A 26,073-nucleotide genomic window follows, 5' to 3' on the forward strand; every position below is an offset into this window, starting at 1 on the left:
CGACGATGACAGGCTGTTGATGCCTTCGGTTGGCAGTGTGATCGCAGCCGCAGGACGTGGCTGATTTCTCCTTCAATGCCGCCTCTCACTTCATTATGTTTGCAGAAGCTCTGCCATTGGGATATTGCTCTCCACCAAACAGCAGCGTCAGACTCCGCATGCAAGTGGAAGCATTGAGTCAGCAGTGTGTGCGTGTGTGTGTGTGTTTGTGTGAGAGCTCTGCTTGACTGTGTGCGATCTCGTGCAGTCTATAGCCCTCCAGCTCTGACACAGTCCACAGAGAGGAAACTGCGACAGGAGACCTTGGTTCAGACATATGCTCGATGTACCTCTCGCCACACACACAGACATGGGGGCATGCATGCACACACACGCATTTGATTGTTCTTACACTTACTGTGAATTGTCAGGCGTTTGCACACTCATACACACATACAAACACGCACACTCAGCCGAATGCAAATCGTATGAGATAAAGCACGCACGCTCTGCCTACAGAGACTCGAGGCAGCTACAGAGGAGCACTTGGCTGCCTAAAGACCCCGAAGCACATGTCAACTCCTCCCTCCATCCCACATCGGGGCTCTGCATTTTAACTAAACATCTGGCTGTGTCAGCACCAGTTCATCACAGCAGCCCCCCACCCCCACCCCCGCACCTCCCCGCGCTGCCTCTGTGTCTGTCTCTGCATGTTGGAAGGCTGCATTTAGAGAAAACTGCATTACGCATTGTGATTCATGACGTTCAGTGTTTATGACTGAGCGCCCAGCATGCATATTCATATGGATTTAATCATCAGGCAGAGGTTGAAATTGTTGGCTTTGACTGGACAAGTGTGTATGGGTGTCGAGCATATAAATACATGCCAGTGCGCAAATGCCAAACGTCCCTACACATAAGATGTTTACATGCTGAAATGAAACCACCTACTGGGCTACAAAAATTAATCGGCTGCTACCTACAGTGCATTAACAGTAAGGTTGAGTCACCCTATTAAATGTGTTTAGCCTCCAGGGAAAGCGCTTTAATGTTAGCTGAGAGAAAGTACAAATAGCTTGGAACAAGCTGCATCCATTTTATATGTAGGGTCTAACAGCATACAGAATACATTAATGTAACAGGACTGATTCGGCTTTTGAGGCTGTAAAGGCTGAGACAGTTATTGTATAGCGACCTGACATGAAGAGAAATGATAGGGCAGAAGTCAAGTCTTCACAACCGTCTGTTCCTTGAAGTGGCACTGGGAAATTTCACCACTGAAAGGGGATTGGGTCATTTACATCAAGCCATGAGTCATGTTCAGTGTTTAGTTTTACTCAGCCATATTATTGACGTAGCAAATGAGTGTGTGTGTGTGTGTGTGTGTGTGTGTGTGTGTGTGTGTGTGTGTGTGTGTGTGTGTGTGTGTGTCATTGGTGCCACTGATCCAAAACACTGATCTACTTTTCATTTCCTCACCGCTTGCCTCTAAGTGTTGGAGTAATTCCATAGAACTGTATTCTGCCCCATTCTCTATTTAGTTTGAAGTTATTTGGCCTTTCAGATGAGTAAAGACAGTTGTTTGTTCATCTCGTTGGTATTCCCACTGATGATGTTATTGAGTTATTGAGTTACTGTCTTTTGTTTCTCCAAACACAAGCGCTGATGCAATTGGCACTCTTGAAAGTGAAACTGAAAAACAAAGAGTTCTTTTTATGTGTTTTTGGAACCCTAGACTTGAGTCAGGATTGATTCTCCTGCTTGAGACACTTTAGCCTCTTCTCTTAACTCGTACCCAGCTGGAGAAATTAGCGGTTGAGCTCTTGAGCTCTCAGTGTGTTTGGAGCTTTTTCTCACTGAAGGTGAATTGCATGAACACGTGATGTGGGAACGTGTGCTCCGTGTTTTTTCAGCATGAACAGGATGAGATCTCACCCAGAACCGCTGCCTGTCTGTGACTAAGGCGGTCATGTCAAAGCACATTAAATTACAAAGTTCTGTTCACTAAGATGTCCTCAATACATCCAGTGCAGCCTTGTAGTTTTGAGTGCAGTGCACGTAAGCAATGCTTATCTCCAAAGAAAAGGGGCCTTTAGTGATTACAGTGTATTGGCATTTGGGTTTGTGTAACAACAGTCTCCTGAAGTGCCCCATTACCTCTGATTTAAAGTGTGCAAAGAACAACAGGCCAAGCGATACAGTTCCTCCTCTGACAACACCAGCAGCATCCCACTCATGGACAGGAGGGCTGCAGAGAGAGAAACAGCCTCATTACAGCAAAGAAAATGATTTGCAAGCATAGAATCTAATTTTCTACCATTAATAACATTTTGGCATTGGTCCTTTTTTTCGCACGTTTGGTCTTTGGCTCAGTAAAGATCTACACGTCTGGAGACATGCATTAGAGAAGATACATGGAAAAGCTTTTATATTTTGGCCTAAGTTCATGTTTATTCATGCAGCATTAGTACAAGTAGTTACAGACCTCATGTTAACAGCAAAGTTTGCTTCAAAACACGTCAACCATACTGAAGTTAACTAATTTGGCATTTCTTTTGAACTGGAAGCATGTTTAACTGACTGATCAAAGCGAGTAATTGTGATAGAAATACTCTCAAGAGTGCAGTCGAAGCCGGCGAAGGCAGTTTTACTGTTACTAAACTTTCCCAGTCAATTAGGACAGTAAGAGAGAAAGTCATATATCCCTGAATATGCACACTGGTATCATTAATCATCCCATATTCTGCTGCAGAACACCCTCAGATGTTGCTGGCCTGTCACATGTTGGGATGGACGCATAATCACCATAGCAACATCTCTAAAAGCATTTCCCTGTTTGAAACACAAACAGTGGCACGCAGCAAACTCTCTCTTAATCTGTGTAAGTCTAAACTCTCAACAAGTGTGTTTGTGCTTCTGGCGCTCCACCTGATCACACCTTTCAAAGTATTATTTTTCTTTTCTCACAATCAACATTTCTTTTTTAGAGACAGAGTTTGATATTCTTTATATTTCCAGCTCCACTGGTGGGAAAAGTTCTGTACTGTCCCCCAATTATGACCTTTTTTTGTAACTTTGTGCTTCAGCTAAACTGTCATTTGATGCCAACTGCAACTAGTTACCGGATTTATCAAACAAAACATATAAACAGCAAATAAAGACGATTCATTGTTATACAGTTAATCTACACTTCATAATCCACAATATATTATCAACAGGATAGAAAGCAGCTAAAAAGAGCTTCACCACAGTCAATGCTACAGCACAGAAATACTACTTACATCTTCATTCATCAATAATAGTACCACTAATGTAATAATAAAGCATATAATCATATGGCACTCTGCAGGGGCCAGTTCTACATTAGCAGTATTTTTCTTTTTGATACACTTTGCCCATTACGCATAAGTTTTTCTTTTTCTCATTTCAAGTGATTGATTGAGGAACAATGCTGGGAACCGAGAGCACAATTTAAACATGTATACTGTGAAGTCTAATATAAAACCTTTTAAGGGCAGTTGCCATGGTTTAGGTGTCGCATTGAGGGTTGAATATACATTTGCTCACTCCACAAGGGCCCTATTACTACAAAACGTTAATGCTCCATGTCACTGTGCTTCCATTCAGTCACTTTAGTACAATAATTAATCAAAATAAACATACAACGCTTGACAATAAGGCTTTTATATTCTGCACTAATCAGACAACTCATTAGGCAGTAATGAGCCGACTCTGCCTGCTCTTGTCATGTTTGGGGGAAGTTTGGCGCATGGGGAGAAATGTTTGTGTGTGTATGGGTGTGTGTGTGAGCACACAGACACACATAGGCTCACATGCACCCACTAATACACACTTACACACACACACCAGCCGGCACTCCTGTAGTCCCACTCCAATTATGGCAGCATCTCACCCGGGAAGAAGCCCACTTACCCAGCATTCACTTTATGAATAATTGATTGTTTGTGCCAGTGTTATATTTGTAAATACACGTTTGCTCTCTGATTAATAGTTTCTAGACATACTCATTTGTTCAATTTGATTAGACTCTTAAATGTATTATTTATTTCCTGAAAATGCTCTCTACTTATTAGTCATCACAAGGGCAACAAGAAGATTTGGCATAAGAACACATGCATGCTCATATCAATCCCCACTCATTCATATGGCAGATTTGTGTGTGTGTGTGTGTGTGTGTGTACGTGCGTGCGTGCGTGTGTGTGTGTGTGTATGAGTGTTAGGATTTCAAACAACTTTTGCATACACTAGAAAAAGAACAGGAAAGTCTTAAGACCTGGTTTGATTCTGAAAAAAAGTCACAGAATTGAAGTAAAGCTAAATTTGGAAAATTAGGTAATCGTAAACTTACAATGAATGATGAAATCAGAACAGTGTCTGAGGTTAAATTTCTTGGAGTGCTACTTTGCTGGAAGCCACATACAGATTTTATTAAAACTACAATGTCAAAGTCAATAGCAGCACTATGTGACGTTAAAGAGCTTCATCAAGTTTCGTTGTACACCTTATACTGTTACTTTATACTCCCATTATGTTACTGTGTGGAAATGTGTGGAAATACTTAAAAAGGAAACACTAAGCCAATCTTCATCCATCAAAAAAGAGCAAAAACAATTGTAAACAAACAAATTCTAGAGAACCAAGAAAGCCACGCTTTATCAAATTAAGTATTAGTAAAATTTAAAACCTTGGTCAACTTCAAATCTCTTGAAATAATGCACAAAGCAAAAAATCCATTATTACCTGGAGGCATTGAAAAGTTGCTGAAAAGGAGAGAAAGTTTGTATAATTTGAGAGTAATTTGTGTGATTAAAAAAGAATTTGCTTGCCCCCTGGTGGCCAGGTGCAGTACATGTCATAAGCCCTGCCCCCTTCCTGTTAGCAGATGGGTCAAACTAAAATCAAAGTGTACAGGTTGATATATGTTTCAGTGTTTTCTGATAAGTTTTGGTTTTAATAAGTTATGTGATGCTATAAAGAGCGTGTGCTGTCATGATTGACAGCTGGGCCCTGCGTGTGATTGAGTCGCATGGATGTTGGGCGGGACCTTGATACTATGACTACACAACCTGACCACTACTGCGCACTCTCTGTGTCCAAATGACATCTCCAGCACAAGATGGCAGGGCGAGGATCCTGGATATTTTGGCTTCATTTTATACAGTGGGAGGAAGTGGAGTCCATCTTTATCTCCAGTCGATGGTAGGCACTATAAGGTGGAGCTTCAGCCTATACCTTTTTCAGTAGAATAATTTCTGTGAACACTTCACCTGCCTTTCATCGTGTTAGTGCATGCCTTTGTCGACCCACAGCCACTTCAGTACTCTAATTAACGTTTCACATTAATGAGGAGCACTGTGGATGGCCATACGTTTCTCTGGCTAAGTGCACACAGAAGGATTATCAAACAGAAAATGGTGGTGCAATGTGATGTTTTGTGAGAGCTCAAAATTGTTTTCTTTATGTCACTGACGAAGGAAAACGAAGGAAATGAGTAACTATGACCTCAGTGGGAGTCTGCATCATCACTTCCTTTGACTGCTTCGTTTTCATAGCAGCAGTCATCGACAGTTTTATAAAGCACCAGGTCAAATGTTTTGATTACATTTGAAAGATAATGAATAGTGCAGTTCAAACAAGATTGCGGTATCTTTGTGTGTAATTTTAATTTATTCCTTCGAGAGCACAAGATCGTCACAGTGAGGGGCCACCTACCTGTTTCACTGCTGATTTATTATTCATTAAATATCAAAAGCACATTAATAGAATAAGTAGTGTTTTGCGGGCTTATATGGGATTTATGTATTCATCTCCATGTCTTATTTTCTGTGTCTTATTTTAGGAATTGGTAAAAGGACTTGAAAATTAAAACTGTGATGGAGTATCTACCTTACAATGCACAACACCATACTGACAAATTCTTCTTATATCAGTTTAGCCAGCTGCTGCTGTCACTTTGTCCAACTGATGTATTCTTACATCAGTGGATGGTGGAACAACTATATGCAAGCGTTGGCAGGATGTCTTCGTCACGCCTCCGGGGAGTGCACTAGCTAGCTATCAAAGACGATAAAACCCACATTTCAGGTTTTTGAAAAAGACTCCAAGTCTTTGCAGTCGACAATAAAGACTTTATATTCTGTTGTAAAGCATTCTTGTAGTCCACCATAGCAGAACACTTGCGCACTTGTAGTCCACTGCTGCTAAATAAGTGTTGTGTTTTTGAACTTGAAAAGGAACAAGGACAGGAACGGGTGACTGCTGTAATCTTCATGCCCAGTCTCACAAACAGTTTAGACCTGTGACCCCATCATCCTAATTGTTAGCACATCATGTCTTCATTAGCTGTTGTTTACTGTTACCTCCTGCTCCTGATAATGGTTTGAGAGCAAAGCTGAGAGCTGCAAACCGTTCAAGTGCCTCTGTCCTTTTTTTGGAGTAACTCTTCTGTGTTTTAAATATCAGTGGTTCTCCTGGTTTTTAGCTGAATGCTGTCTTTCTCTGTCTTTTTACTGTGTTTCTACAGTACACAGTCATAACCATGTGTCATGAGTTTGTGATTATAGCTCCTGAAAATTATGTAGCAGCTAACAGAAGCCAGTCAACCAAGTATACCATTGATGTTTTCAGCACAATGAATACAGGCACACCTCTGTCAGTAGGTGTTTTTCACAGCAGACATCTGAAAGTAGAAAAGCCACCAGGCATCAATAATCCTCTAATTCACACTTGTGCTTTCCCCACTGTGACATTATGACCTGTCACTGGTGATTCACCCACTTTCCTCAGAGTGATGTGAGTGTGAACACTATGCTTGATTGACATCTTATTGACCCTCATTTTCAGGTTGGTCAAACTTAGTTATAAAATGGAAAGGTGAAATCCAGCAATCTGATTGGCTGTTAACTGTGATATAATGAGCGTATACCACAGCTACTATTCTAAAAAGCCTTATCACAGCATATCACTCTGCTTCAGGGAAGCAACAATGTTTCCATGACAACAACCAACTGTTACAGTAGGCAGCAAAAAGTAGCCGGTTTTGATGTTTATTTTTTTTAAGGTGTTAACAACATTCAAACATGTTCACGGTCAATTTGACAGCGACTATGACACTTAGGGCTCTGTAGGGTCATCTGTCACTGTCTGATTAAACAGCCTCATGGAAATGATGTTTTACAATTCTTCACATTATTTACGAAATTCGTTAAGGCAAGTAATTTGGTGCTTTTAAAGTCATGATATTCAGATGCCGCTGCTGCGTCTCCAGGTGCCTGGTGCGATGTCACATACAGTCGGCTTAATAAAGTCAGTGATCACTCATAGCTAAATCTATTAAAAAAATCTCATTCATTGAGGTTTTGGGTGGATTCTTCCGGACCACTCACTCAAAGTTATCTGCGGGGGGGCCTCACATGTTTACGTTATGGGGCTGATTGTGAAGAACTGAGAACTGAGTGAAGATTGAGAAGCAACAATGTATCCATGACAACAAACTGTTACAGTAGGTAGCAAAAGGTTGCTGCGGTGTTTTGACAACATTGACAAACAGACTAAATTAGTTGAATTCACATATTTAAGGTTAACTTTCACCTCCAGATAGGGTTAACAATGGTAGAGTTGATTGAGCAGTCCCGAAAAAAAAGGTGAGGAATAGACGACATGCAGAGCTAACGTACGGAGAAGTGGGACTATTTTTTTCAAAGCAGGGCTATTTTATTAGATTATATGTATTTCTGTTTAATTAAAAACTACATTAAAATTATTGTGTATTCCTATTTCATATTGCCGTTATTGCTAACCGTTAGGGGCATTCTTCGGCCCAACGCGTAGCTGTGGTATAATGAGCATATATCACGGCCTGTCGTGATGTATTGCTTAATTCTGGTCCAAACAAGTGTTTTTTTTAAACTAGTGTTCATTTTATCAGCTGTTTTGTTTGTTTGTTTGTTTGTTTTTGTCAAATCTCCTTGTTAGCTCATATTTAGTCAGCCTCATCCTGTTTTTTAGTGCAGTTTCAGTTGACTAAACTCTGGCTATTTCAGTCTTAGTCAGTTTTTTAGTATAGATTTAGTCAATATAACTGTGGATGTTTTGGTCTCTTTTTTTTTAGCCACTACTACATTGAAAAAAGATACTACAATATTTCTTCTATTTTTGTGTCAATGAAAAAAGGGAAATATTGATGAAGGTTTTTTTTAAACTACATTTTAGCAGCGTTGGACAAGTTACATTAAATTAGTAACTTACTTACAGTTACTAGTTACTTCCTTCAAAAGTAACTCAGTTACTTTAAGTTACTTGTTACTTCAAGGTAACTAGTTACTAGGGAAAGTAACTTTTTTTTTTTTTTTTTTTACCCTAAATTCTCTTATTAATGTGTTGCCTCCTTAACTGGATTCCCAGGGAGGCTGCCAGTCCTCTGGCTTACTTACATGTAAGTCCTATCCTACCACAAGAACAATGCGCCACCTAGCAACCTGAACATGCAAGGTGCTGGTGCATCACTGTCTCTCCCTCGCACAGGTATTTTGCTAACCAGTTCTCTGAAAGCAGGGGACTCAACCGTTGAGATAGGTTGCATGATCTTCTACAACATACCTGGCAATCAGTCTGTTTACCTGTGTCTGGGTTATAGACTGTGCAACAGGCTTTGTAAAATCAAGCTTTCGTTGTTTGGCTGGAGTGGCTCCTCCTTTAGCATCAGCTAACGTTAACAGCAGCATCACCTGTGTTACCTTCAGGTTCTTTTTCAACTAGCTTGGTAGATGCGTGTTGTTTCTGAAGATGTTTCATCAGATTAGAATTGCTAGTCTTTGATGTGGATAGAGTTTTCGAACCTCTACATAGATTACAGGTCACCACAATATTCCTCTTGTCTTTTACCGTCAGAAAGGAAAAATAATGTGCATATTTCCACGAGAGAAAGCCTGGACTGTCATCGACTGCCGCCATTGTTGTTTTCATTCATTCACTTGCATGTTGCTGCGTCACGTGCGCTCCACGTCCACCACGAAAACTGTAGTTCCGAGTTATGCACGTGAAGTAACGAGTAACAAGCCTACTCATTACCACAAAAGTAACGTAGTTACTGTAAGGCGTTACTTAATAACGCGTTAGTCCCAACACTGCATTTTAGTAACACATTTTTTCAACAATATTGGATGTTGTTATAGTCACTGTGTGTAATGATCTTGGTGCCGTTTTGTCTTTGTTTTGTCTTAATCTTGGGAAAAAAGGTCGTTGTGTTTTGGCCTTTGCCCTCCACACTCACTGAAAACACATCTGCTGGAAAGCTGCTTACAGGATGAAGATGTTAAGAAACTTGCAGTGTTGGCGTGTAGACAGGGAGAGAAGCGCCTTTGTCTTGTGACATCACAGTGTCGTTATCGCCTTTGTTTACATGAGGCAATTTTATGCAATGGTGGACATGGCTAAAATAGTGCTGGTGCTAGCCACAGACCCCTCATTGGTTTTGAACAAGATCAGGTCTGGCCTCAAGTTGCAGGTGGCGTAGCAGTAATCCAACTCTCTTTTTTCAGGCTTTTGATTGGCCAACATGGCTTTTGGGTTCGGTTCACATCACCACCTGTTGGTTTGCCAATGCGCTTGACAACGCTTTGATTGTGGTTTTGTGTTTACATATGGACACAGATTTTGTGTGGATGGAATTTTTTGAGAAAGGAGGAAAAAGCCTATTTCAGATAATGGTAACCTCAACAAGTACTAGCATTGCTCCACCCAACTTCAACCAGAAAAGCAGTCTGATGAGCCGGAGTACATGAGAAAACATGTGTAGGTGTGCAGGGCAATTAATGGAGTACATACTGAACTAACTCTAAAAGACTGGATGTTCACTTTAGCGGCAAACACGAAATCAGGCACTTTTGAGCACTCCATTATTGTGAGTAGTAAGCTGTGGCTGACTTTGCTGTTGCAGCATGTACAGTGCTATTGTTGAAAACCTCGAAACCTGTTGCAAAGAGTTTGTGGACGAATGCCCAGCAACTCAATGGGTGGGGAGATCTCACATACAACACTGACGGACATGTTGCATCATTGGTGTGTGTATGTGTATTTACGGCTGTGCTTGTGTGTGTGTGTGTGTGTGTGTGTGTGTGTGTGTGTGTGTGTATGTGTGTGTGTATGTGTTTGTGAGCGTGCATGCCAGTGTGTGTTGCAGTGCTCCTCCGGAGTGCTAGCAGGCCAACTGAGGAGAGAAGGAAAAGCAGCACTGCTCTGCACCATATGCCAAATATGAGCCTGCCTGCCAATTTGTGGGGGATACTGGCAAGTGCTAGCAAAGCTGAATTCTTGACAGAGGGAGATGAATAATTGAACATGTGCGTAGCGAAGTTCTGTTGGGATAGAGTGGGGTGCCTTTATACATGGAGAGACGGAATGGAGACAGTCGGGCTGTCTATGAGCAAAACTCTCATTTAGGTCGTAAAAGTGTTTGCTTTTTGTAAACAAGTCAAAAAGTTGCAGAGATTTTAAGATGAATTTGAATGTATTTATGACAAGACATGAGTGGGAAAAAAAGCATCAACTCATTTATGTATTTGGATCATAGTAATTACAACCAAAGAGGCCAGAAGCTGTCATCGATCCTACAACTTTGAACCCCAACCACACATAAAATCGAGGAAATAAATATACACACTGAAAAATCAATTCAGTGGAGACATATATTCAAACAGGGTATGCATTTCACATTTAAATTGCAATAATTAAGCAGAGATTCCTATCCAAACAAACTTACAGGCTCTTACACCACAAAGACGTAACCCCAGGCTCTCATTGACCAGTGGTCCAACCCAACTTTGTGCTTTGAATTAAAGTAGAACACGAACAAGAGTCTCCAGCCATGATAGCAGTTCTGTGAGGCTAAACTTGTACTGTAGGCAAAGCAGTGCTTTGAGATCAATGCTAACATCAACCTGCTAATCTTCACAATGACAATGCTAACATTAGACTTAGAGGGCTCTATTTTCGATTCCACCGCCAGCTTGGCGCAAAGTCAGGACCGCTTCGCTGGTGGGGCATGGCGGCGCAGACTTTGGTATTTTCGTGCACTGCGCTGTCGGCGCATCTACTCCCCCTTCTCATCTCAGTCCCACCCAGCAGCGCAACTCGGAAGGAGGGAGGGGAGAAGGCGTGGAGTGGGTTTGACACAGCCGAGTCAAATCTTCACCAATCACACCAGCTCCTCGCCTCACCTTTAAAAACGCCACTGGCGAGGCGCATGGCAAGTTTCGAGGATGACTGAGCCCTCGAAACAGGAAAGTGTCCGACGCCAAAACTTCTCCCAGGAGGAGACTGACGTCACTCATGTCTAAATATGAGGTCCTTAGATGGTAAATCCTCTGCCTCCTCCTCTTCATCCTCATCCTCATCCTCCTCAAAGCAATGATGTACTCCATCTTTGTAGATAACATTAAGCATTACTATGATAACGTGTATTTGGAATGAAATGACGTGGGTAATAGCAGACAGCAATCTTCACTTACGTTTTTCCATGTGTCTGTCTCTCTCTGTCTCTCGAGTGCTCTGAGATAGATGCAGTATATATGCTCTGTAGGATGCCACGGCTGTTTCTGGTTGGCACAGCGACGTTAATTGATTAGTTTGCATCCCTGTTTCACCTGCGTACATTTGGTCAGAGTGAACATTACGCGTGCTGAATGCGCTTGCGCTGTGGTCAGATGAGATGCTGATCAAAATATATAAATTTAGGTCTGACTGTATGTGCTGACTCAGATAGTTGCATTGAATCGTGGCTGTTGCTAATTATTGATCGCAGTGTGGACCTTTAATGTCCATACAAAATCTTTCAGACTTGACAATGGTGTTGGACTGACTGACTGACTGACTGACTGACTGACATTGCCATCGACTGGACAACTAATGTAGATTACAACTGATTCTCAAACTTTTGCGAGAGTTCAGATGACTAATACAACATTATCATTTTGCTCTTGAAACAAACCAAACCAAAGAAATTATGAGAATGCTGGAATTCATGCTAAAAGTAGGAAGTCTTGAAATGTAGAGTTTAGAAAGCAAGTCTATCTGATCAAAGTTGGTATTTTTCTAAGTTTCAGTGAGTTCTAAGGTTTTCGAGATTAAAAATGTAGGAAATAAATGCAAAAACGACCCATGGAGATTGCCTCTGATCAAATCTCACTAAGAGACTGCTGGAGGACACGAGAAGGGCAAGCAACCAGGAGAGAGACGTCAAGAGCCTCCACGGCTGCCTCTCCTCTTTCTGTCACCCGGCTGTCGTGCCAAGGTCTGAATACATACCGCCCACGACGATATACATAAGTGTGCGCGATGTGCATATGCAATATCCTGCAATTCTCCTGTGTTTCACTGAATGAGCACAAGAGCAATATAGACATCACAACAAGCGTTTGAAGATAATGATGAATCCCACTGCTTGAGGCAATGACAAGAAGTATAAGAGAGAAAACAAACTGTATTCTGGTTAAATGGTGCTGCCTGGATAATAGACAGAGACAAATGTGAATGACTGCGCAGTTATGACAGCAAATTTTCTCCCATAGTAGCCCTACGTTCTGTATATGTCACTGTCCGGCTATTGCCTGTGACTTTCCATTAATCCTCAGAAATTGATCTGTTTTGTTCTCTTGTTTAACGGTGACTTTAGTATTGCAAGGCTTCTTTTACTGAAGCCTATTATGTTCTAATCATCTTCTCCTTCCTCTCCCCCTGCCCCTTTTCTCTCCCTCTCTCTCTCTCTGTGACAGATACCACCCTGTCCAGCGAACGTGGTAAGTACTGCAGCCGCACGCTCCCTTGATTTAGAGCCATCTGTCTGTGGACTCTGCCAACAACGGCGGATTGGCTGTTTGTGTTGATGTGGAAGGAACCATTCTCAGATGTTAGTCTCAGTGGGGGAGCACCGAGCCACAAACATCATTTGCATCACCAGGAAGCTATTTTCCCCTGCATCACATTGCATGTCATGGCAAATGTTGAAACGAGGAGAAAAACATCAAGCGAAGGCAATTATGAAAGCAGCATCCGCATACCCATGTGGCCAATCAGAATTTGAATTTAGCATATTTTCCCCGCGCACATTTTGCCATGACCTACTTAGTCAATTTACCCCCTTTTGACTCCAATAGTGTTCAGCAAGGAGCCAGTACGGAGTACCCTATTCCAGCTTTAGCTCAACGCATCACTGTGTAGTCTAAACTGAGAGTAGATGGATTCCCCCACTGACGCAGCCTTATCATGTTTTCAGTTTATTTTGAATTTGGCTTCCCTCTGTCATGCGGTTATTCATAGCTTCCTGTTTGTGGAGGAGCACTTTAATCACTATGTCAAACAGGTTGAAAGAGAGAGTCCATCGGCAGGACTGTTTTGTTTTTATCTTTGGTCTGTTTTGCATGCGTGTCTGCCCCGTTTGCCCCGTGTCAGCCACTCTCCTACGACAACACTGCTTTGTGTGCTTAGAGATGTTCCCACAGCACATGTCACCATCAGGGTTTCTGTATGGCACTGAGACAAAAAGAGATCTTGCTGAACTTGCTCTCCGCCCCATGAAGGATGGTGCTTTGGGGTGAAATTGTCGAGCTAAATTGGTGTGGTGGCATCACACGGTGTAGACAAAACACCACATGCTGTGTGTCTGGTCTTTGAAACCTCAAAGTGGCGAGAGGGAAGAGGGGAGTGAAGTTGTGGTACAGATCAAGCTCTCGAGGTTTATTTTTGTGTGCCTGGTTAACCCTCATTCGCTGGTGAAGGAGGTGGCGATACGCAGCACAGAGAAGCCTGTGCGATCAATTTTTCATTGCAAGCTAGCAACAGTGTGGCGCTCTTTTTTCAATCCAGTTAGGCTTGAACAAAGAGCAGGGAATAAGAAGTCACAATAGGCAAAGATTTGTATTCACCTTGAGTGTTATCCTTGATTTTGACCTCATCTCTGCCTTTCTTAACCGCCCTCCTGCTCTCACATTAAAACACACGCATGAGTTCTCTCCTCTTCCGTACCTCCTTTCCTTTTCTGTACTGCTGAGTAGTCACATAATGTGAATGATGTTCCACAATGAAAGGCAGAAAAAGAAGAGTGAAGCAACGAATGGATTAAAAAGCAGATGACAGACTGAGAGGAGGCAGTGTTAAGGCAAGGTCTGTGTGCCCTTGGTTCCTTTATGCAAGCAGGCAGCCGTCCAGTAGACTGCTTGCATCATTCAATTCCTGTTTTTGTAAATGTGCATGTGTGTTTTTGGAAGAAAATAAACATACAGTATAAACATGCAGCGCAAAACATACTTGAGCTTCTTACCTGTGTCTCCCTGTGCTTAACAAGCTCCTCTCTGCCCCCTCTGCAGTGATTGGGTGTGTTTGGAGTTATCTGATAGGCCTCCTCAATGTGAAGTGGCTGCCGGCGCATCCTCTCCTTGCTTAATTGGCTGTACCTGAGGCAGGAGGGCAAGGTGTAATTGCGATAAGAGAAAACGCTGTGCATGGCTGGTTTTAGGTCCTTATCTATAGTCTCCGGATTGATTATGGTTTTTCTGCAAGCCGTGCAAATTGTTAAACCCCATCAACTGCACTGGAAACCACCTTAACTCTGTCTTGGCCAAACCACTATGCACATCTGCGAACTATAAACCAGACGGTGCATGTACTGCTGATTAGGCGACAATATTCTGACCGCTGGCTTTCAGCTCTGCTGGTTGTATGCCCTCGGAAAGTGCTTCATCTAAAGGCAGCAGTGATTGTATTAGAGACGGTGCAGTTTAACATCTGGTGCAGCATATGAGTGTCTTTTTATGGTCAAATTAACAAGGCTGTACTGTATCTCGCTACAGATATTTTGTTATCTCAGTACAATTTCAGAAATCCGTGTTCCTTTAAATGACAAATACAGTAATGTGATAGTTTGACATTAAGGAAAATATGCCAGTTCGCTTTCTTGCTGAGGGTTGGATGACAAGATCAGGTCTGGATGCAAACTATATAGAGTCTGCTGCCAGTTAGCTTAGCTTAGCTTAGCTTTGCGTGGAGACTGGAAATAGGGGAAATGGCTGGAATGACTGTCAAAAGGCAACAAACTGTATGTTCCAGTTCCTGTAAAGCTCACTAATTAACAGGTACATCTTATAGGCCTACCTTGATTGTTTAGTCACTCCACCCCGGCCAAGGAATTGTCCACTAACCTCCAGTAAAACCAAAACCTAGTTTTTGCGCTTTTTTACAAACAAACAATAATGTGTTGATTAATGAGCTTTAGGAGTTCTGGTCGGCAGACTTTATAACTAAACTAACTTATCCTAAATCTCTGCGAGAAAGTGAACAAGCGTGTTGCACAAAGTGTCTCACCATTGTTCTAACCATACACGATGTTTTTACATGTAAGGTCAATGCCTCTGCACCAGATGCACCCACTGTAATGCTATATGTACAGTCTCTCTCACTCTGTATGTTTCTGCCCCACCCCTTCCCCTCTTTCACTGGTTTTGAGTAATGGTTGGGGCTGAAAGGGCAGCTAATGGGCTGTGAAATGTCTCCAAAGCTAGAGCACCAACAGAAGCTAATGTCTCAAAGCCCTTCTGAAACAACACATGCGGCAAAGAAGCCTGACAGTGCGAAGAGAAGAAAAGGGGAGGGAAACATCCCTGGTTTCCTCTGATGTGTCAGAGAGGCCATTTCTGTCAGCCTAATTGTAGTGAAGCTTTCCTACTGGCCTTGGTGAAATAACCTAATTGCCTGCTGGAATGGATTGGAATGCACCGGTGGCTGCACTCTGTAGGGTTTCCTTTTCCCATGTAACGCAAGATCCTGAACGCAGCTCAGCAGTGTTCTGACATTTGCTATTTCAATCATTCGAGCTGCGGAACACTGTGCTTAGTAGGGCAAATTTCAAGGCTCAGGGATATTGACAGGGTGAAATGTTACAATTGGCAATTTTAGCCAGACAAGTTGATGAAACCTGAGAGTTATTGCTTCAAGTGAGGCATGTAGTTTCACAACATGCTTTATTGGCGATAATTTGAAGACATGTTCACTTGAAGAGGGGTTTCCTTGATGCGTTTTTATGTGTTTCATATCACAAAAGGGATAATGTTTAAAAAAGCTGTGAAGATTTTAGCATTAAATGCCTTCACCAAGAAGAAGCAGTGTGGAATGCAATTTTTGATCATTCGCAAGCATTTTTCTCTAAAATGTGGTGAAGCGTGCGACCCCTTCTGCTTCTCTTCCCCCTCCTACCAATTAAAGCTGTTTTTCCTGCAGCAGATCTTGCGCTGATGAAGACAGCCACTAAGAGCTCTTGAAGTAAAGTCACACAGGACCTGTATGGCAGATGGTTTGTGCAAGAGTATATGAGCAAAGAGAGAAAGCAGCAAAGAAGGAAACAAACAAGCATAAAAATGGCAGCCTGTCTCCAGTGAGGAGCTCCTATTTTCTCTCCAATTTAAGACTTACCATTTCCAAATTTTCAAACTTTCCTCAAAAATGCTGTCAAACCTGCAGGAGACCAGGGAAAACATAAGATCTTGTTCTATGGAGAATTTTTGCACACCATCTTCCAAAAACTATTGAGGCAATTCAAGTCTCAGCTAAAAAAAAAGGAAAAAAAAGTGCTGTGAGCTGCTTGATCTCGTGGCTTTGACCAGCTCTCCCAGCTGAATGGAGACGAGCTTTACTGCGGCCTTTTGCTACAAAGGCTGAGATGGCAGAGAGTGCAAAGCACGGAGGACAGTGCCTAATGGCTACAAGTCCGGCTTTCCCCAGTGGATTACATGTTTCAAAAAGATAAGGCCTGATCAGTATTTTTTTTTTTTTTTTTTTGAGAAAAAGGCCTCTTTGTGATGCAGATGAGAGCAGACAGGAAACTTGCTGGAACCAATGGAGTCCAAGTCTTTGTGCTGAGATTCAGAGCACACAAACAGGGAAACAGAGATCATACACAGTCGTAGACTGTATGAAACATGGACGTAGCCTCCGTGATGTCACCCAGCGGTTTCTGAAGACTGTGAAGCTCAGTGACAGTGACTCTGGCCGTCACCATCGTGGCAGTGCCTGACTCTGCCAACGATGAAATTAGCTTCAGAGACCAAAACCGTTTTTTGTACCAGGCTGTAAAGATGTTTATTTCTGTAGTAAAGTTGCATTTTAGTATGGGGGTCTATGGGCCGCTTCATTTTTCAGCCCCATAGGTTGGTGCTTGTGCACAGTACAAGCCTTTCTTCACAGTCGGGTCATTTTATTGTGTGTTTTTCCATCACCTGTGGTCACCTCTCCTTTAATCATGCCTGTTTCTGCTGAAAGAGCCCATGCTGCCAACTTTGGTCATTATGAAAAGCATCAGAAAAATTAAATATCATCGCTGTTGTCAGGCTTTTGAAGTCATTTCTATTTCCACATTGGCCCCTGCGTACATCTCCATACTGGGCCTTTATTATTTCAGCCATGGTGTATGCTTGACCAATTAGTTCACACTTCATTTTAACACCCGGGCCGGGACTAATGAAGCCACATTTCCTGGGGTTAATTACACCAACATTATACAATATTATGAGGAATAGGAAATGGCAAAGTGCACTTTAGTATCTCTTCCCTCCATCATCACCTTCCACCGTGGGAGACTTTTCCCTCTTCAGCTCTCCCTCCATCCCTTTATATATCTCTCCTCTCTTCTCGGCTTGGTACTTTCAGGCACATCCTCCACTTCTCTCAGCAGCAAGGCTGGATTGCACAGAAGCATTAAGGGACTGTGAGACAACTCTGGACTGAGCAAATCCCTACACAAATTAGAGTGTAGAGACCTTTATTAAAGCCAATTGCCGCTGCCTACTACCAACAGTTAAATTACAATGTCTCTTGAACAGAAAGGCGAGCAATTTTTATTACCCCCGTTTTCCCTCTTTGGCAGAGCTGCGCACTGGTGCGAGTGCAGCTTTGGAACTGTGTCATTCCTCAAGATCTGGGGTGGAATTATAATGCACTACGGAGCTGACTTTCGTATGAGGCTTGGGCCCTCAAAGAGACATGCTCATGATTGGCACCCGGGTTTGCACAAAGAGCATTAAGTTTCTTCGTTTCGGAAAAAAAAAGAAAAAAAAAGCCTGATGTTTTTCCACACATTTTACCTCAGATGCTCAGCTTCTCAACTTTGCTTTTATGTCAAGTATACTGAGGCGATTTCTGTGGCTGACTTTTAACTCTTGCATTTGGTACTTTTCTCTGTCAGACGGGTATTTCAGTGGGAACGATTTGCCTGTCAATCACAACTACCTCTCAGTGTTCTTTACATGCGCAAATTGCTTTGCTATTGTGAGGTTATACTGAACTCTGTGAGCAAATGAGAGTGCATGCAGCATTTGTGTTTGTGGGGTGTGTGTGTGTGTGTGTGTGTGTGTGTGTGTGTGTGTGTGTGTATTATGTTGTGACACAGTCACGTTGGTGGGACTAGGGTTAGGTTTTGGTGAAGGTTGGGGTTAGGCAAGTAGTAGCTATGGTTATGCTAAGCATAAGTTTCCAGGAAATGAATGGAAGTCTATATGATGTCCCCAGAAGTGAAGGAAACATGACTGTGTGTGTGCGTGTGTGTGTGTGTGTGTGTGTGTGTGTGTGTGTGTGTGTGTGTGTGTGTGTGTGTGTGTGTGTGTGTGTGTGTGTGTGCCAGACGTTTTATGTCATAAGTACTAATCTGTCACTTCTATAAGATTACTGCTGGAGCTGACTTCATGTGGTGCATGTCAACATCCTAGCTGACAAAACCTGCTGAGTTCCTGTTTCCTTGACGTTTATTCTAACTGCACTTCCCTCTATGTTACCACATTACTTTAATCGACACTAACTTGACACATTAATATCATTTAAACTCTCTCCGACTTGCTTCTCCTCTGCTGCAGTTTTTCCCATTTAGGGGCAAATTTGGTATGTAGAGCACCTCCAGTCTCAGTGGGCCTTTTCCCATTAATGACATAACACTGTTGAGTAATTATTGCTCATCTGCACTTGAAAGCAGAAACACCACAAGAAGCCGAAGAACTCACTAATGATATCATCACAGTGCAGTCCAGTTATTTTGCTAACATGTATGTGTTAACATGAACAGTTATTTTGTATGGTTTTAAAAACCAGAGAACAAAACTCAACGTAATGATGATAAAAATGTTAACTTTGTTTTTCTTTAGAGTCAAAAATGTACCTACACTCAGAGTCAGTACTAAATGTTTGGTTAATGTATTATTTATTATATTGCTGTTATAATAGTAGAGCCACCAAACAAAGGATGTTCCTTTTTTATCTTGAAGGGTTAGACACTGAAATAGCTCCAGGACTACAATAATGCAATGCAAAGTATTACCACTCGTTTTTACGGAGAGAGAGAGGAACTGAACTGTGAAACACTTTGTAAAGTATTCTCCCTGGAAAAGAGGAGTGTTTTCTGTGAAGTCTGAAGAGGTATATTTTCCTCACCTATGACAAACTAATTTCCTCTGCTCCCTAGTCACGCAACTGTCAGAATCATTTTAGTGTTACAATTTCCTTCCTCATCATCCAAAATAGCACATCCACCATCGACCTGTGAGTCAGGCGGCCACACAGACCAGCATATGGCATTGACATTTTATGAGTAGATAAAGATAAAGATCTGTCACTACAGATCCTGTTGTCCATTCCTGATGTGGCTGTTGTGCTGTATGCACATTACTGTATGCCCTTCATACAGTGCAATTTTTTATGACGAACACTTCTAAGTTGTCCATTTAATTTAGCCATTTAGCCGCTATCTGCCTCATCTTCATCAACTTCTGTGAGCAGTTTCTATTCAGCTGTGGTTTGTATTTGGGCAGAGCAAGTTCAGCTTCATGTTCAATATTTACTGTTGTCATTCTGATGCTATACAAACATGTCAAAGGCGTACCTCCGTGGATGGCTATTCGCTGATCCCGCACTTTGTTCCAGACTGAAATATCTCAACAAATATTAGATGGATGAAATTTTGGACAGACATGGATGGTCCCCAGACAATGAATCCGAGTGACATTGATAATCCCCTGACTTTTCCTCTATCACCATCATCAGGTCAGAATTTCTCAATAGTTTATGACCAAATACCTGTTATGACAAACTAATGACATTCCCATCAGTCTTGGCTATACCTGCGAGCATGGCTGTAGACTCTCAGTCTTGCGTCCTCAGTATTTAAGCCATCAAATGGAACTTTTCTTGATTGACCTCTTCTAATGATGTAAAATGCAGCAGGAACAATTTGCTTGTTATAGACCTAAGTTGATTTTTACAGCCTCACACTAGAGGCCAGCTTGTTGGTGCAGATTTTGTTGTGCTTTAGGTCATTTTGTTTGTTTGTTTTCTCTTAAACTTCCTTACTTCAAGCCATATATGTGGTAAAACTAAACATGAAAAAATAAAATAGACATTAAAGCTAGCTGGATTTTTCTTGTAAAGCAGCCCATATTTGTGACTCACCTGAAATGATGTCCTCTCCTCATCCTTCATCATCGTTTTCATGCCCTATCGTATCAATGCCTCAATTCATTTTGAATTGATTGAACTGTTCCGCACCACTGATATTTTTCATTTTAGGGCCAGAGGAAAGACAGCATATTGCTGGCTCAACCTTTCCAAATAGCACCTGTACAAACTGTTTGTCTTCACCCCAATAGTACAGCTCCATCACTCTCGCTCTCACCCACTCTGCAGATTAGCTGTGCACTGTGCGAACGGAAGAATGAGGCCAGCTAGAATCAAACATTAATCAGCTGCTGTTTTATAAGACAGAGGGAGCGCCTGCACTCTCTGGGTCCCCTTCCTTCTTGCCCTTAGCCTGCCCTACCACCGAATGTTAATGTGACTGCCATTACTCATTTATGAGCTGCCCGCTGCTTGCTGCCCAGAGCCTGGTGTCCAGGCCTAGGCTGGCATGGTGTGCACACTGCAGGTGGATGGTTGTGCCAGGGCATTCAGCCATGGCAGGTCCAGGTCTGTTTTTAAAAAAAAGAACATGGTTGGGCGGGCTACATTGTTTAACTGTCTGAAATAGGACTCTGGTGTTATTGGAGAGGCAGGCAGTTTTGAATTTGGTTGTGAGTAGGTGATATAGAGTAAGAAAACACAATTAGAAAGGAACGCTGTCATCAAAACTGAGAGGATCACTCATTCACACAAGACCAAACGCAAGCTGTCCATTTTTACTCAGTAAATGGGCAATATGATATGATGTATTCACATTTGGACTGTTGTAATTGGATATAAATCTTGCTAAATTGCCTCCATGGTGAGACTAAGTACCTCGCTATGTGCAGACAGGCAGCTTTGAAGAGTTAGAGCTGAATGATTGTTCTTGGTATCCAGGACACAGAGCGCAGCAGGAGTCATTCTTATTCTTAGTAGCAACATCAATAAAGGAGCAAGTCTGCACAAGGTGAGACACACAGCCTCTCCTGACAGTGTGTGAAGAGTTTCCATCCGTGTCGGTCTGCGTGGCAGAAATTAATGAAGGAAGGAAGTATGAGCTGGACCTGCTGCATGTGTGTAAAGAGAGTCAAGATAAAGGGTGAGGAGTAAAATAAAAGGGAGGAGAGTGAGGATTGGAAGTATTTGTCTCGCAGGTTTTCCTCTGTGCCTTAGTGTGAAGAGGCTGATGATCCAGGATCCCAAAGACTGTCACGCGATCCTGTTTCCCAGATGGCTTTGCTCTTTGCTTCACCTTTTCCCACATGGTGCTACTTCTTCAATAGAACTGAGGACACAGTCCAGTGAAGCCTTCACTGTCTCCATGCATGTTTAATGCCCATACTAGAATTACCACAGATGGCACTCTCCAGCACATGTCAATGTTTTTTAGTTGCTGTTCCTGTGTTCCCTCCTTCATACAAATTGGTTCCCTCTCCAACATAACGGTAAGCTTTGAACAGTGTTTTTTACACACTGAATATTTTAAATATAATCAACCAACAGTGGGGTAACTCAGCCTATAACCGTCACTGTTGCACATGAGGAAAGAGCACACAAACAGAGTTTCATGTTTATTTTAAGAAAACTCGCCCAAGGAGGATGTCTTCTCCTTCATCTCTCTCTTGCCTGTGGTGCCTCATATATTTGTGGCCTTGGGGGGGATTCATAGCATGCAGCATAAACAGGAAGTGTGTAGCCTGTGGCTAAAAGGTAGATACTTCTCCTGGAGTGTTACATAGTGCACATACACACATGTATGCTTCTCTCCTATGGGAGTGCTAATCCCCAAGAGATGAAAGAAGTCTCCCACTGCTCTCTGATCCCTGTGTCCTGCTGCGGCGGTTCATTTGGTGCCTGGTGGAGAGAGACAGGTCCAGTTGACGCTCCCACACATGGTGTCCTTGACCGAAGCACAGACGTGACTAAGGCCAAGCCCCATGCTGATCCAGAAAGTTCCCTATTAGAAATCAATGTCTGTTTGACGCCCCTTTCATTCAAGCACTGTTTGTGATGTGTTTGTATCACCCTGGAGAAAAAAGAAGGGCAGAGACAGAGTGTGTGTGTGTGTGTGTGTGTGTGTGTGTGTGTGTGTGTGTGTGTGTGTGTGTGTGTGTGTGTGTGTGTGTGTGTATGTGCGTGCCTGTATGCATCGTGAAGACTCCTTCACACCTCCCTGAATCATGGTGTTTCCTCATGGGAAGACATGCGTTAATGCTAGATTAACTATCTCCTCTTCATTAAAGGAAAGAGAGTCCTTTGCTCAACCTTGGTACTTTGAAGTGGTTCAAAGGTTCATTCAGAGTCCATTGACCATGCCTGCTTTAATTGTGTTTGCATTTGTGTGTGTGTGTGTGTGTGTGTGTGTGTGTGTGTGTGTGTGTGTGTGTGTGTGTGTGTGTGTGTGTGTGTGTGTGTGTGTGTGTACACACATACGTGCCTGTCCAGCCAATATAATCGTATACCTCTGCACTTCAAGCACACAAAGATGGTGGTTAAAGGACCAATGCGTGTGATTTAATGACATCTAGTGGTGAGGTTGCAGATTGCCAACTGAATACCCCTCACCTCACCCCTCCCTGGCTGACTTTGTAGAAGAGGACCTGCTCCCTCTGTAGATATAAAGAGCTCAATATAAGGTGACCAAAGCACACAATTCTTATTCTTAGGTGATTATACACTCATGAAAACATACCCATGAATATTATATTCCACTGCTGTCGTATCTTGCCAATAGATCCCCCTAAATCTTACACATTGGTCCTTTAAATAAGTGCACTTCAGTGCCATTAAATGGGGAGGAAGAAAGTGGAATATTTCCTGAAAGCTGTTTCAACCTTCATGAGAATAAACTCAGCAATAATCTCCACCCCGATGCATCCTGGCCTTACTGAGCTGCTGTGACTGCTGACTGATGTAGGTCTTTGTTATAGTTCTTTTCAATGTCATGAATTTTAAAGAACAGATAATAAACCCCAAGGGCCCTTATTCAGCACAACACCACTTAATAAGGAAATTGCCAGCCTATATCCTCTACATTCAGTCACAAATGCAGTCCAGATGGCTATCTTCAGTTATGATTACATTCTTAATTCTCTGCTTGACTCTGAGCCTAAATGGTAACCTTCTGTCAGAAAAACAAAAGAATCAGCAGGAGCAGCGCAAGGTGTCCCGACAAAGGTTCTTTCCTGCCACTGAATTTCACACTGAAGCCCACCTGGTTTTATAAAGCCTGAGGTGCATAAAATCTTAAAGACCCCCTACAATGAAAGTCAAGTTTTCAACCTTGTTAACATGTCCATACGCTGTTTTTTATATTCTACAAGACATATCGTGAGCGAAAGAAGCATTCAGCGCCGTGCACCAGCATTTCTGCCTTGGAAGTGCATAGAGTCTCACAAATATGGATTCAGACAGCCGAAGATTGTCAAATATTGAGGCTTCATCTGATACGGAGGATCTGATAATCTGGTAGCCAAACTGTACCTGCAGCAGCCTTTTTCCAGAGGGCTGTTTTGAAAAGTTCATACAAAGAACAGATGGATTTTGCCACAGAAGTTACTCTGAAGTCCAATGCTGTTCCATCCATTTATCCTGGGGACACAGCAGGTACGAGTCAACATGTTGTTCAACCGGTTAGTTTACTTTTCTCATGTTTCATCTGTTGACTGCGACCAACAAATCTGCAGTGTGCTTGACAATGTTATAGGATGATTCATTTCAAATGCTGACGAGACATTTTACGAGACATCACTGGCTTGGGAGTGTTGACAAAGAACGTTAAAAAATGTTACTCTGAACTGTCAGATCACTGAGCTGCTGATGAGGTTTGTGTGTTTGATGAGTGAAGTGGAAATTGCAGGCGAGCGCAGGTTGGGTGGAGATAGGGACGGGGACTGCTCAGGTACTACATGAAGGCAGAGGTGTAGAGTTACATCTCAGCGAATGTAAGGCATGAAGGGTTTTTTCAAGAAAAAAAAAAGCTTTTAAGGTTTTAATCCATAGGAATTTTCAGGCACAATGATTCATATGTGAGCAATTTAAGAGAGAAGAATAGAGGAAAGTCATGGGGAGAGTGAAAAGACTATGCACTTTTGTAATGTAAATGTATGTAAATGCATGTTAAAAACTTGTATGGACTCTTTTATGCCCTTCCACTAATGTCTGAAACTTATGTGGCATCACACATTGAATATGAAGGTAATTCTATTTACAGTCAACAAACAGGACCATGCTTGGAAGCCTCTAGTTTTGTCAACATATTTCCAGACACTGGGTACATTTTTGTGGTCCATCTGCTGGATTCCTTAAGTTTCAAGTCTAGCCTTCATATCCATTTTCTTGCTCTTTAAAGGAATTGTTCAACATTTTGGGAAATGTGCTTATCTGTTTTCTTGGGAAGAGTTGAATTAGAAAATTGATACCACAGTCACATCTGTGCATTAAACATAAAGCTGGAGCCTGCAGCTGGTTATCTTATCTAAGCATAGATGCTGGCTCTGTCCCAAGATGACTAAATCACGTGGCCAAGAAATAATCCGTCATAATCCTTGTAAAAGGTGAAATGTCATTTTTCTACTTCAGCTTTTCGAACAAATTAGACACACAAGATAGAATGTGTTAATTAGTGAGCTTTAGAGGTGCTGGTGGGTTCTGTTACCCTTTGAGAAAGCCACACTAGCTCTTTTCCACTATTTCCTGTCTTGATGCTAAACAAAGCTAACTGGCTGCAGCTACATATTTAGTGTCCAGGCATGAGAGTGGTATTGATTTTCTCATTAAACATTAAATCTTGAACTATTCCTGTTAAATGTTAAATTTTGATGTGCATATCACCTGTAGTCTTTCATTATTATATCAGTTATCATTATCACAGTTAACTGAGCAATACTTTAGTATATTCAAGTGCTCCCCATAGCACGTCAAATTGAGTCCGATAAATGTGCTATTAGAGTTTAGCATCTAGCAGCTAACTTGAAAGCTTGCAGCCTAGTTTAAAAGTTGTATCCCATTTTGCCGAGTAGGTTAACTCCACTCTGGCACCTCCAGTTTCACCTTTGCAGAACATATTGCGCCGTTCTTTAACCTACTGCTAAAACAGGTGGCGCTTGGTCTCCCAGCAAAAGGACACCTTTGCAAGCTCATAAATAACAATGGTGAATGTTAGAGCTGTGTAGAACACATGGGGGTCACCTCCGCACAAGTAGGGCAGTGTTGTCCATGGAGGATTGGGGTGCATCCTCCCTCCGTCCATCGAGAAGTGGCTACCATCAGCAGGTTTAGAGCAGGAGGCGCCTGGTTAATATTTAGGACGAAGCACATTGAACATTAGTTTTCCCCCAGGCTCTCCTTTTCTGCCTCTTGCTGGTGCCAGCTCTGCGACAGGTGTCTTTTCAGCCCGGGATGTGATAAATGAAAGGCTGTTTGTCTGAAGCAGAAAACGAAATGCACCCTGCAGGATAACAAATAAAAACAGGGCTCTCAGACATCTTGAACTGTATTAATCAAACAGTAAAGGTGCTCTCCTGAGATCCAGCCTGCACGGCCATTTATGAAAGCAGCTCCTCTATTAGTCACTCATTAACAATATGATTAAATGGGCCTACCACATCA

At 42.2% G+C, this 26,073-nt stretch overlaps 1 protein-coding gene across 2 annotated transcripts in view; it reads left to right on the top strand.

Moving 5' to 3' along the window:
- Positions 1-26,073, top strand: part of cdh4 (cadherin 4, type 1, R-cadherin (retinal)) — a 204,056-nt gene that overhangs the window by 76,352 nt on the left and 101,631 nt on the right. For both annotated transcript variants that reach the window (XM_070959457.1, XM_070959458.1), the window contains exon 3: positions 12,771-12,794. In XM_070959457.1, the coding sequence (XP_070815558.1) occupies positions 12,771-12,794 (24 nt within the window). The remainder of the gene's footprint in view (positions 1-12,770; positions 12,795-26,073) is intronic.

The sequence above is a fragment of the Chaetodon trifascialis genome, chromosome 3 (assembly GCF_039877785.1).
Source record: "Chaetodon trifascialis isolate fChaTrf1 chromosome 3, fChaTrf1.hap1, whole genome shotgun sequence".
Classification (NCBI taxonomy): Eukaryota; Metazoa; Chordata; class Actinopteri; order Chaetodontiformes; family Chaetodontidae; genus Chaetodon; species Chaetodon trifascialis.